Source organism: Enhydra lutris, unplaced genomic scaffold (assembly GCF_002288905.1).
Source record: "Enhydra lutris kenyoni isolate GAN:26980312 unplaced genomic scaffold, ASM228890v2 scaffoldscaffold5, whole genome shotgun sequence".
NCBI lineage: Eukaryota > Metazoa > Chordata > Mammalia > Carnivora > Mustelidae > Enhydra > Enhydra lutris.
The window spans coordinates 5,790,897-5,805,008 of NW_019154089.1; the positions used below are offsets into that span (position 1 = coordinate 5,790,897).

At 36.8% G+C, this 14,112-nt stretch overlaps 1 protein-coding gene across 2 annotated transcripts in view; it reads left to right on the forward strand.

Moving 5' to 3' along the window:
* LOC111141093 (secretion associated Ras related GTPase 1B) overlaps positions 1-10,932 on the forward strand; it is a 28,381-nt gene extending 17,449 nt beyond the window's left edge. For both annotated transcript variants that reach the window (XM_022493424.1, XM_022493425.1), the window contains 5 exons: positions 214-333; positions 4,441-4,506; positions 6,206-6,309; positions 7,473-7,604; positions 8,929-10,932. In XM_022493424.1, coding sequence (XP_022349132.1) covers positions 214-333; positions 4,441-4,506; positions 6,206-6,309; positions 7,473-7,604; positions 8,929-9,045 — 539 coding nt within the window. In that variant the 3' untranslated portion in view covers positions 9,046-10,932. The remainder of the gene's footprint in view (positions 1-213; positions 334-4,440; positions 4,507-6,205; positions 6,310-7,472; positions 7,605-8,928) is intronic.
* The last annotated feature ends 3,180 nt before the right edge of the window (positions 10,933-14,112 follow it).

Below are 14,112 nucleotides of genomic sequence, written 5' to 3' on the forward strand. Positions count from 1 at the left end.
CCTGAACTTGCAAATCATGACAGATTTAGAATAGCTCTTCAAAACAAAAAATAGACTAGAAATTCAAGCTTATTCAAGCCAATTTATAAAATCTTACAAGTTCAAAATATATTTTCCTTATGTAAATGTTATACCAGACTTTTATTTGAAGTCTTTTGCTTGGATAATCTATGTCAGAGAGAATTTTGACTAATCATAGCTCTTACTCTGCAGGATTATATAAGAAAACCGGTAAATTGGTATTTCTTGGATTGGATAATGCAGGAAAAACAACATTGCTACACATGCTAAAAGATGACAGACTTGGACAACATGTCCCAACGTTACATCCCAGTAAGTATATTCCCATGTACAACATGTTACTTTATCAAGTGATACCAGTTCATACGCACTAACAAAAAATTTTTTGTCTTTTGGTGTTTTTTGGTGTATTATGATCAGGTGATATGACCTATTCTTAAAATAGTATAATAAATCATAGCTAACCCACTCCACTTCCAAGAAGTACATTTAGATCTTAAAATAATACACATAGGTTTTTTTCAGTTAGTATACCCTTCTTCAGGTAGAGGAATTAAAGTTACTGTCTCAGGGATTTTAACATGATTGAGGTCTTTCCAACCAGATATTGCTTAGGCTATAAATAGTCACCGTTACCTTGTTTAGATAACCTAAATTTCTTTCAAGTTTTAAAACTACTTCTAATCTTTATTCAGCGGACAGATTATAGTCTTACACTTTGCTAGTGACTCTCAATTTATTAACCAGTCAATTCTCTACTCTGAGAAACCTCAACAAAGTATCTGTTATAAAGACCATAGAATTATTCCAAAAAACAGGGCACATACAGATACATTTATAGAAAGTTTTAGAACAATTTGAAAAATAATTTACTGTGGTTTCTTTAAGAAAGACTGCCTGAATGACATTAACAATGACTCTATAAATCACTTAATACATACCATCCAGTAAGTATATAAGGTTATATCATGGTACTATTTGAGAAAGTAAAGTTCATGTTAAAGTGACAAAATTATTAGAATAGAAGCCTAATTTAAATACCTGTGACCTTCTGTCACTTGAAAAGACTATGAGTCAAGTAGACATAAAGTTTTGTTTTTTCATTTTTTTAAAGATTTTATTTATTTATTTTGACAGAGATCACAAGTAGGCAGTGAAGCAGGCAGAGAGAGAGGAAGGGAAGCAGGCTCCCCGCTGAGCAGAAAACCCAATGCGGGGCTTGATCTCAGGACCCTGTGATCATGCCCTGAGCCACTCGGTGCCTCTAATTTTATTTTTTTAAACATCTAGTTCAAAAACAAGCTAATAACAGATTAATTATGAAATAATGAGTGTAGATTTAAATAATCAGCATAAAATTGAGCACTGGACCAGAAAGTAGATAATAATATGATAGTTATTTAATTCAGTAAATATACAGAGAACAAGGAAGAAGAATAACAAAAACAAAGTACTATTTTATCGATAAAACTCTTAGTTGGAAAAGGAAGATTTCATAAAACTGATACATCTTTTTTTTATATTAGGATAAGAGCGGAGTTTGGCAAATAAGATTCTGATACAAGAACAATACTATTAAAGAAAAAAATGATAATTGTGAAATTGAGTATATAAATTGTATGCAAAAACAGTTGGAAGAGACTACAGAGTGGTGTGGTATTATATTAGGTGTAAGTCAGTTAAAAAAAATTTTTAAAGATTTTAAGTAATCTGTACACCCAACACGGGGCTTCAGTGTATAACCCTGAGAACAAGAGTTGCATGCTCTATGAAGTGAGCCGGCCAGGCACCCCCATTTTTATATTTTTGATGTTGCTCTCCTTTATTCATCAAATATTTATTGATACCTACTTTATGTCACACATTGTTCAAAGTATGAGGAGTGAAAGCAGTGGCACAAAACAGTTGCCATCTCAACTTTCCTGCCATTCTTGTTCATTTTATCTTAACATTTTTCATTAATCAAGAACATATATGATAAAGGTAATATGTATCTACCTTATGATCTGACAGTTCCATTGCTAAGTATTTATCAAGAAGAAATGAAAATATATATTCGCCAAAATCCTTGTACAAGAATGTTTATATCAGCTTTCTTTGTTATAGCCCCAAACTGGAAATAGCGCAGATACCCATCCCCATCAAAAGAATAAATGATGAAATTCTATTCAATAAGAAATAGGGATAACTGTTATATACAGTATATATTATGATGCTTGGAAGAAGATGATCACAAAAGTTACATACTGTATGGTATCATTTATAGAAATTCTAGAACAGGTGCAACAAACCTGTGATGATAGAATTCAGATTACTCCTGGGAGTGGACAGTGAGTGGGAAAGGGCAAACTCCCTGGGATATTAAAAGTTTTCTGTGTCTTACTCAAACTGGGACATTTTATAAAGTAGGGAGTGTATTAGTGTATTAGGGATTGTAACCATAAAGGTAATTTCCTAAGTAAATATAATTCAAGCATTATATTTACCTTATGGAAAGGAACACACTTTGAACACGAATTGTATTGGTTTATTCAGTTGGGAGGCTACATAAAGAATTTTTAATAAAATACTCTGGGGCCTCAGCAATATAATGGATAGTTAAAATTATACTGAACCTTTCATTATTATTGTAGGGGACTTCTGCTTTTGTTCTGGGGCAGTAAGAGCATCTGGAATTATCACACTGTAAGCAGCTAGAAAACTGGACAAATATATATACTACAACTGTTTTCAGAACTGGACAATATCTAACACAGGACTATGATTCCTGAGAGAAGGAAAACAAACCTTTCTTTATTCAAGTTTTACCACAGAGATAATCTTCAGACCATGGTGAAGAAATCCAAACATAACCCAGTAGCCTTGCTGAGTTGAGACAGAGACTGAGGTGATGAGAATTTGCTTGGCATAATACCAGAGAGGAAGGAGCTCTACAGACAACTGCAGAAAGGTTCATGGCTAAATACCAATCCATGTGCATAGGGTAAAAGTCCCCTTGGCCAATCAAAAAACAATTTCTGGAGAAAGAATAATTGTAGCAGAGCTGTTAACCAAATAATTCTCAGAGTTCACATGCGCCCAGGAACCATTCATATTCCCACCAGCCGCAAAGGAGAGACCTGGCATTCACTAGAGACTCCAGAAGGGTCATACCTTAGTAATGGGGCAGAAGTACTGGTAAAGTAAAGACAACTGTAACCTAACAAAACTTAAAAACTGATCTGCAAGCAGTATAACTGTCTGCCAGCACAAAGTCCACCTCACTTCAAAGGAATACAGTGAAATCCAGTATCGAATAAAAAATGACTAGACATGCAAAGAAGCAGTAAAGTGTGACCCAAAACCAGGAGAAAAATCAATCAGTAGTGATAGACCCAGAAGTGACTAAGATCATGGAATTAGTAGATGAGGATGCCAAAAGAACTGTGATGAATGTGCTCATGGACTGAAGGAAAACATGAAAAGAATGAGGAAAGAAATGGAAGATACAAGACAGAACCAAGTGGAAACGTCTACAAATGAAAAAATAACAGTAACTGAATTGAAATTTTCACTCCATAGGATTAACAACAAAATAATGCCAGTTCTGCAGAAGCAAGGACCAGTGAACTTAAGTCAACATAATAGAAAGTGTTTAAAATGAACCATAGAGAAAAGTGAAATGAACAGATACTCAGTGAGTTGCGGGAAAATAGGAAGCAGTTTAGGGCATCTGGGTGGCTCAGTGGGTTAAAGCCTCTGCCTTTGGCTCAGGTCATGATCCCAGGGTCCTGGAATCAGCCCACTTCAGGCTCTCTGCTCAGCAAGGGGCCTGCTTCCCTCTTTCTCTCTGCCTGCCTATCTGTCTACTTGTGATCTCTGTCCATCAAGTAGATGAATAAAATCTTACAACAAAAACAAAAACAAAAACAAAGCAGTCTAGCCAACCTATACTTGAAGTCCTAGGAGAGGAAGGGAGGAAGGGAGCAGAAAAAAATTTGAAGACATAGCAAAAATTTTTATTGCAACCATGTTTATCATTAAAGACTGTCATCACTTGGTAATATGACAGCCATGAGAGAAAATTTCCCTGGTATCATCTAAGAAGAATTATAGAAAAAATTATTAGGTTGGAGCAGTTACTTGAATTCACAGCAAATAATTATCTGAATAGTTAATATTTTCAGCAGGAGAGAGAAGGAAAAAAAGTGTTGGATTTGTGGAGGTTAGTGAATACTAGAATATTATCACGACTTGTGTTATGTTGTCAGTATAAATTGAAGTATATCTAATTTTAACAAATTCTTGTATTAGTGCCTAAATGTTTGATTTGAACTCATTTGCAGTTAATCAAACATTAAGTAGCAATATATACCATGAATGGATATCTGATTTTCTTGTTGTAAGAATATATGATTTTCTTGTCATATTGTTATTTAGCTTCAGAAGAACTAACTATTGCTGGCATGACCTTTACAACTTTTGATTTGGGTGGACATGTGCAAGGTAAGATTCTATTACTCTTATAGTTGCTCTGTTTTAGTTTAATAAAAATGTGGCCATTAGTTTCCAGTTCATGAAATGTTGTTCTGTTCAAGGAAGGCAGAGTACACTTAAAATTTAAGAATTGTTACCACGAGATAAGCTTTTTTTTTTAATCTTTTTTTTTTTTAAGATTTTTATTTATTTATTTATTTGACAGAGATCACAAGTAGGCAGAGAGGCAGGCAGAGAGAGAGGAGGAAGCAGGTTCCCCGCTGAGCAGAGAGCCCGACGTGGGGCTCGATCCCCGAACCCTGAGACCATGACCTGAGCCAAAGGCAGAGGCTTAACCCACTGAGCCACCCAGGCGTCCCACCACGAGATAAGCTTTAAACCAAAGTGATTTTCATGATACTCCTGGTCAGTTTAAGTCTTAATTGCTTTTGGTATAAAGCATGTAACCTAAATTTAGCCTCTGTCCTCTGCTCTAATCCACATTTCACCGATTGTCATAATCATGTTATGATGTTACTGCTCTGTATTAAAAACTTTCAATGGCTGACCTACAAAATGGAAGCCAAACTCATTGACCTGGCATTTGAGATCTCTATAATCTGATCCCAGTTTATTTTTTGAGTCTTTATTTTCCCCTGTTCCCTTTTCTATTCTCTGTTCTCCAACCAAACAAAACCCTCTTGGTGTTCTTCCTCTCTGTGCTTTTGCACATGCCATCCCCATCTGCACATAAGTAACCCACCTTCAGGGCCCAGTGTACGTGTGGCTACCTCCCATTCTCACCTGGGAATGCTCTCAATTATATTTCCATGGTGCTTAGTGCATTTGTGTAAATGTCTACAAGTTTGGAAAAGACTGTGTTACCTCCTCTACTAAACTTTCAGGAACTCAAATGTATTTCTTATGTCCCCCAAAAGACATGACAGTACCCAGCATATGGTAATTCATAAATAGTGAATATTATAAAGTTGGTGGGCATTCTAAAGCTCCTGTGACAAATAGTTGAAAAGATTTTGGTGGTTGTGGCTAGTGAATGCACATTTGAGACATTATAATTATTTGAAATATATATGAAATACTCCAGAATACAATGGTTAGAGAGAATTGGAACCTAATGGAGTCTGAGACTTAATTTCTGTGTTGCTTTTAAGATATAAAACTGAAGTCAGTAAAAAGTTGCTTACCCCTAAGGCACTCCTAAAACTTCTCTAAAAATAATGTCATAGAAAAATTATCCTAAAGGTTTTGTTGACTTCAGTTAATTTCTGTTGTAACAGTTTATTATTTTAACTTAACAAATCTGTACCCACTAATTTCCTCCTTTCACTGACTCCGAATTTATCAGTGGCAAAATAACTGCTAAACTTGAAATGTCAGAAAATGAATATTGCATATAAATTTTTAAAATAGTGGCAGTCATCCAGTGAATTTAATGTGCATCATTGTCCATTAGTAGCAAATAATAATTCCACTTCTAACTTGGGAGAACTGGAGCAGAGTAAAATATTTGACTTGCTCACATCAAGGAAAGCCTTCCTTGGTCCTCTGGGAAAATTTGGCAACCCTGGGTTAAAGATGAATTTGAATATATAGTGAAGTGGTAGCAGCTAAGGGATAATTAAACTTGGGTTCTCGTTGGACTCTTCCATCAAACCATCTGCTAGGTTTGACCGGCAAATAAAATCTAACTCCTGATTGTTTTTGTTAGCTCGAAGAGTGTGGAAAAACTACCTTCCTGCTATCAATGGCATTGTATTTCTGGTGGATTGTGCAGACCATGAAAGGCTGTTAGAATCAAAAGAAGAACTTGATGTAAGTTAACTAAAACTAAACGTAGCTGAATCACTCTGGTAAGCTTGAAGAAATAGGTTGGAGATCTAAGTATCGGAGTGCAGATTTTCTGTAGTCTCTGATACAACTCCTGGCAATTTATGGAGCTCAGTGGTTAACTCTGCTTAGAACACAGAGACAGTAGCTTGGAGTAATTGTAGCTATTGAGGACATACTAGCACAGACTTTCTTCCTGAAGACCTAAGCTCACTCTGTGCAGTGTACCTTTGTAGTATATTTCATGTCTGTGGCATACCTGGAGTGCCTTGGTCTTGAGTCCCTGGTCATCCTAGATGCCATTTTCTTCAGGAGTTGGCCGGAACCTGGAAATGGTATAACATGCTATCTTAGTCACCACTTCTACAAGTGAGTGGAGGCATGTGTAGGCACTACTCTTCCCCCTCTCCCAGGTCAGATGCTTCATAAAGTGGCTCAGGATCAGCCAGGAAGGCCAGGGCTTGATCTGGGACCACAGAGGAAGCAGTGATTTGACCTGACTGTGCCTCTGCCCAGAGCAGGCAAATAATTGTTCATGTGGCAAAGTCCAGGTAGGTTCTGTGGTCATGGAACAGGGTCAGGGATTTCCTGACTACCTACTTTGTGCCAGGCACATGTATATTATATCATTTAATTCCCAGATCAACTCCATAAGGTAGGTGCTACTATTCCAAATTCGCTTTGAGCTTCATTGAGGCTTATTTGTCCAAGATCTCACAGTTCATAAGCAGTAGAACTAGAATTGAAACCAGGTCTGCTCAGCTTCAAGGTGTTTGTTTTAGAGTCCCTTAGTGATTCACAGAGCGAGCAGCAGAGTTGAGCATTTACACAAGGAGCTTACAGTTTCTTTGAGCTCACTTTTTTGTGTGTTTAAGTTTTTTTTGTTTTTTGTTTTTAACTCCTCTCTCCACCCAGCTTGGAGCTAAAACTCACAAGGCTCAGATTAGGAATTGCAGGTTCTACTGACTGAGACAGCCAAGCACCCCAGATCTTACTTTCAAATGTACAAAAAGTTTGTCAATGAAATTTGGCAGAACTGACATGCTATGGTAGAGAATGAGTCCTTGATACTCATTGGTATCTTGTCATAAGGCGCTCTTCAGATAGTTTCATATCAACATCTTGTCTTTCATTTTGTTTTGTTTCAGTCACTAATGACAGATGAAACCATTGCTAATGTGCCTATACTGATTCTTGGGAATAAGATTGACAGACCTGAAGCCATCAGTGAAGAGAGGTTACGAGAGATGTTTGGTTTATATGGTCAGACAACAGGAAAGGTAAATAAAACAGTTTTTTTTTTTGACTAGTGTGAATATTTCATTTGACGGTGTAAAGGTCTTTCAGTTCAATGTCTTACTTATTTTTATCTTCTGAAATAGTTTAATTCCAATATTAGCACTAACAGTAATCATGGTGATTAGTCCAACTGGCAGTCTGCCTTTTTTTTTTTTTTTTTTTGAGGTATAACTGATATATAATGTTAGTTTCAAGCATACAACAAAATGTCTTTTTAAATTACTGTTGTCCAACTACATATGCCCATTATTATTATTTTTTTCATAAAAACTCATTTGTACATTTGGGTCTTTAAATGTCTTTATGTGTTTTCTTTCTACCACTGAATGAAACCTTTTCTTGGGGATAACAAGAATGTCAAAACTCATGCTTGTGGGAAACCAAATGAAAACTTTTAAAGTTTGATTTGTCATAGATTTTCAGAATTAGCCCCCAAATAATATACTTAAATGTTTAAGCATTCCAATAGTGTATTTAGACCCTGAGTTCATCAGAGATAAAAATAAAATGTAAATTTGAACATAGGAGTGTTGGGGGATTTTTTGAACATAATACTTTTTTTTTTAAAGATTTTATTTATAGGCGAGAAGGAGAGTGAGCATGAGGGGGTGGGGGAGGGAGAGGGAGAAGCAGACTCCCTGCTGAGCAGGGAGCCCCATGCTGGGCTGAATCCCAGGAACCTGAGATCATGACCTGAGCAGAAGGCAGACCCTTAACCAACTGAGCCACCTAGGCGCCCCTGAACATAATACTTTATAATAAGCTTCAAAATGCGTTATTTTTGCAGTCAATTTTTACAGTCAATTTGTATGAGGGAGAGACCTTGGTATAGAAAAATCTCAGAATATACAAACAAAATGTCCTTGGTTTATATGTATTTCTTTCAGAGTAGAGAAATACTGCACTGTTTTGAAGGAGACTCTGGTGTTAGGGTAGACTTTAGTCTGTTTTCGGTGTCTTCTTTTCAGTAAGTCAACTCCCCATTTTTAGGAAATGCCTTGTTTAGTCATAAACCTACTCAGAAAGGTTTGTCTTTAATATTAGTGAAGCCGGCTTGGGTAACTTAAATTTTTCCAAGTCAAAGACTGTTTTCATTTTTATGTGCCTCACAAACTCCCCTCTTTCCCACTGAGTGAGAGGAGGAGGTTTCTTGTGTGTCTAAGGCACTTGTCTGCCCAACACCCGAGGCTTAAGCACAGTCACCCTTTGTTCTGAGATGTAGAAGCTGCAATTCAGCTGTAAAGTGGAGCTTTTATTTCATAAAGAGGTCATCCATCATAATATAATGTCTGTCTTCCCTTCTAGGGCAATGTATCTCTAAAAGAACTGAATGCCCGACCCTTAGAAGTTTTCATGTGCAGTGTGCTCAAAAGGCAAGGTTACGGAGAAGGTTTCCGTTGGATGGCACAGTACATTGATTAACAACCACTTGCATCGGTTCCAGGTCTCACCATTCAGGCCTACTCATAGATTTGATCCATTCAACATGCATAACTTGAATTCAATAGACTTTTGTTGGTTAGAAAACAGATTTTTTTAGATTATTAATATTATATCAACTTAATTTGAGTGCAAATCGAAAACTGATTCAAGTTTGAGTATCACAATGTTAGCTTTCTAATTCCATAAAAATAGTTTATACAGTTTATAATCTGACATTATCCCCAGTGCCATTTATAAAGAACAACTTTCCAGCAGTACATTTGAAGCACTTTTTAACAACGTGAAGCTACAAATACAAACCATGTTTAAAAGCTCATCATGTTAAATTTTTATGTACTATTTTGGAACTAGTTTTTAAATTTTAGATTATATGTCCACCTATCTTAAGTGTACAGTTAATAATTAGGTTATTGATGATTGCATGATGCCTTACAGTTTTCAATAATATTTTTTCTTATGCAAACGTCATGCAATAAAACACACCCTGATGTTTGGCATCTTTGTTGGGCAGGTGTTTCATTTTAATGTGTCTTATCTAGCTAGTATGTTCTGACATTTTGAGCATTTAATAACATACGTATGAGGGGGTTGTGGGGCAAGGAGACCACTTCAGAATTTTTAGGATAATGTGTAAATCTCTAGAAGCTTTTGCATTTACCAGAAGACACACTGTGTTTGGTTCCACCTTACACCACATTTCTCTCTGCATCGCGTGTATTTGTCACAGTAATGCTACCATGATTAATGCTGATGGGATCCACCTCCTAGTTTCTGTGGGATTGGTCTCTTGAAGAAAAGCACATCTTCTGGTACAACACAGGGTTAATTTGGGGTCTGACAGGCCTATAGCTCCATTCCAGTTGTCTGATTCTGAAGTATTCCAACTTACCGGTGCCCAGTTTGGTCATTTGTGCCTTTTCACCAAAAATAGTGACGGGCACCAGTGTCCCCACATTTAGAGGTACTCCCCACTCCCTTTTACATAATGATGCAACAGGTAGCACAGCACCTTGTGCGTAGTTTCATTGTAGAGGCCTGTGTGAGGAGAAAGGAAGCCTGTTCTGCCGTCTGAGCTGCGTGGGGATTCTGATCCTGTCCTATAGGTCTTTTGCATTGTTTGGCATATTTTATTTCTCAGTAGAAATAAATGAATGCTTGTGTTCGATTTTCTTTTTTCTTAATTGCTGTCAGCTCTTACTTTATATTTATAGCACAAAGTCTTTTTTGTTTTTACAAGTAATGCCTGCTGTGTGATAGCATCTGCAAGCCTCACTGATAGATTAATGTTTTAGGTAGCTTTTAGAGCACTTTAATTTTCTAAGAAATTGAGTAATTCTTTTCCATTAGGTTCTGAGATTCCCATAATTACTAAAATAAGCTGAAAGATAAGTGCCAAATATGTATTTTTAAAGACTCAAACTTAAGAGAGTTAGTTCTCTCTTGGTTATAAACCAGGATTTTATAGTATATTTAACTAGTTCCATTGAGAATAGATTGCTCCATTCCATAAAGAATAATTTTAATATCAGAATTAGTGTTTTCTTTAGCTCTTTTCCAAATCAGTTACTCTAGTTCTATCATTAATAATGGAACATCTGAGACAGATTAAGGATTAAGGGATATGACTGGAAGGAATCACCAGTTAGCTAAATCAACAAGGTTATTTCAACATGACCTCTGGTTTTAGTAATATGGCTCTTCTGTTTCTTTCAAATGAAAATAAGAGCTTCTTCCCTGCTTAGAATCATCACTAGCATCATGGGAAAAGGAGGAGATGACATATCAACCTGTTGGTTTATTTTGCCATGTGTAATTCAAGTACTCACTTTTAGGGGCACCTGACTGGCTCATTTTATGGAGCATTTGACTTGACCTTGGGGTTGTGAGTTCAAGCCCCACACTGGATGTAAAGATTACTTAAACGAATGAAAAATAAATCAAGTACTTCTAATATCCTGACTAAACAGAACTAGGCCTTATTAAAAGTAACTGTCTCTTGTTGGTATCTATCTTGAGCACCTAGAAGGACATTGCATTTTCTTCAAGTATTTCCTTATATTGTGATATTGTGAAATCAATTACTTGTATCATAAATTGGTATAAAGGAAAAAAACCCTCCTAATTTCTCTGAAGTGGAGAAATGCTTTCTGGTACAAAATATATCATTCCAGAATTCTCATTCTAGTTCTGACACTGGGATCATAGAATTAAAGTCAATTGTGGACCACAACTAAACTGTGGCTATTTTCCCAATGATGAGAAATTCTTATGGCCTGAATGTTCAGAAATGAAGCTGCACATAGCAGCAAGTGGCTTTTATCCCAGCTCTGGGGAGATGGGCCCTAGTCATTGGGCTTACCATCTCGCTCTTCCAGCTCCTCTGAACACATCCATTGAGTCACTGCTCCCCTTCAAGAGAAGCATATTAAGAGAAGTGCAAGAAAAAGTGAAAGCACATGGGGAAAACATGTACTCTCTACGTGCTTGTGCAAGTATGTGCGCCTGTTCAGTATTTTGGGGGTAAATTGTAGCATTGGGGACATAGATTAATTTTGTACCTTTTACCATAAGTTGTGAAAATGTATACAAGATTGGATTCCATATAAATCAGGCACTGCTCAAAAGATACATTAAAATCTTTAGTCTACAGCTCTAAAAAACAAGATCTCAGCCTATATTTCTCATTTTAATGAAACACTCAACCCCATACCTCTTTCAAGGATTGCTGTTAATTGTATTTTCGGGTAACTTTTTAAACTGATTCCAGTTTGTCTTTAGCTCAGTGAATTTTTAGAATGGAGAGAGCATAGCATTTTTTAAAATTGGGGCAAGACATTTTCTGATATGAAAAAAAAATCTTCACCATTGGCATGGTTGACCCAGTATCTTTGAATGCCAAAGATGTATGAATCCAGATACTGCCTGCATAGATGTCAGTTTTAGTTTTGTATGCTTATATGTATATACACATTTACTGTGGTTTACAATGTTGTTTCTTTTCCTGAGTTTTGAACCAGCTCACACTTCTTCCTAGTACTTTCCAGCACATAAACTTGCAAAATCATTAAAATAAGGTAATAGCTGTGATAATACTGCTTCTTGCCTTCTGCAAAATGATTTGATCAGTCACATTCAAAACACCTCATTTTCACAAGTTCCATCATTAAAAACAGTGTAATTCTAGCTGACATGATTTGAGAGTATCAGGAGAAGGGTTTACATGTTGTGAAACTGTATTGGTTGTGACTCAGTATGGCATTTCAGTCTTGATAGTTATGTGATTCAAGTTTGCAAGGATTTATTGCCAAATTTTCACCAGACTACAATGAGAATAACTAATATGAAGGAAATGCTCTCAAAATATCTTGTGTTCATTTTACTTAGAATATATTGTTTGGATCAATTTAAACCTATGTAAAAGTTGGTGAAGGTTCCAAAAATTTCCAAGAAAGCATGAAAAAAATAGGGATGAGCAAATAAAAATTCCTTAATGCAAAATTAATGGTGCATTAAAGGTTTTCTATGAACCTTTACTATTTTTTGCTATAAATCTAAGCGTTCAGAAAACAGTATATCTTCAATGAAGGTCTAAATTCTCAAAGCTATATGGTATCCTTCTGATGGCTTCCATCGCTGGTCTTTTGAAATGCAAATTAGTGCTTTTTTAACCCCCCTCCCCCAAAAAAGGAAGGAAAGAACAGGTCTTGGATTATGGGACTGTGTCTCTGTGCAAAGTGATTGGGATTTTGTTAAAACCATGTATCTACTCTTGGTCCCTAGAACCATCCCTCTCTCACACTTCCACACCACACCTGGATAAAAAGTATGAAGGGGGCACCCCGGTGGCTCAGTGGGTTAAGCGACTGCCTTCGGCTCAGGTTATGATCCTGGAGTCCCAGGATGGAGTCCCACATTGGGCTCCCTGCTCAGCAGGGAGTCTGCTTCTCCTGCTGACCTGTCTCCTTCTCATGCTCTCTCTCTCATTCTAATAAATAACTAAGAAAAATATTTTTTAAAGTATGAAGGGAATCTACAGAGTCACTAAAGAGTCATATTGAAGATGTAGCTCTGAACCAATAAATTTTTGTTCTCATAATTTAGAACATTAAGTAATTAATGCATTTAATACCACTGATTGAATGTTCAGGGCTTTGACTACAGGTTTTTTTTTTTAAGTTGTTTTTTTTTTTTTAAGATTTTATTTATTTATTTGTCAAAGAGAGAGGAGCGAGAGTGAGCACAGGCAGACAGAGTGGCAGGCAGAGGCAGAGGGAGAAGCAGGCTCCCTGCCAAGCAAGGAGCCCGATGTGGGACTCAATCCCAGGATACCGGGATCATGACCCGAGCTGAAGGCAGCTGCTTAACCAACTGAGCCACCCAGGCGTCCCTGACTACAGTTTTAAAAGAATCAAAAATAATCACACTAAGCAAATTTATCCAAAGTAAAACTTATGGAGCGCCTGGGTGGCTCAGTCAAGTGTCTGCCTTCTGCTCAGGTCATGATCCCAGGGTCCTGGGATAGAGACCCATATTGGGCTCCCTGCTCAGTGGGAAGCCTGCTTCTCCCTCTCCCACTCCCCCCTGCCTGTGTTCCCTTTCTTGCTGTGTCTCTCTGCCAAATAAATAAAACCTTTTAAAAAATAAAAAAGTAAACTTTGTTGAAGGAGCATCCTTGCCCCAAATAGATTTTAGGGCAGAAATGGAAAAGCCTTTTGAGTGATTTCACGCCAAGTTATTTTTGGAAAAGCTTCACTGAAGTGGATGAATTCTTCTTTAAGGGAAGGAGAATTTGAATTAATTTCAATTTTAAATATTTTGGGGGAAAGGGGGTGATAGTTCTACAGCTTTTGACATACAAGTGGTCTTTGGAATTGTTTTCATTATCAAGTATAGAGATTCACATCAGAATGGCCAACTTCACATGGGTTTCTTTGTTCCCTGGTGCCACTCCTAACCTGAACTCATCATCATACAGTTGCCATACTGAGGTGAGAGCACTCAGGGTGAATGTAGTCACGTTACTTTGAAAGTGATCAAAGTGTTTTC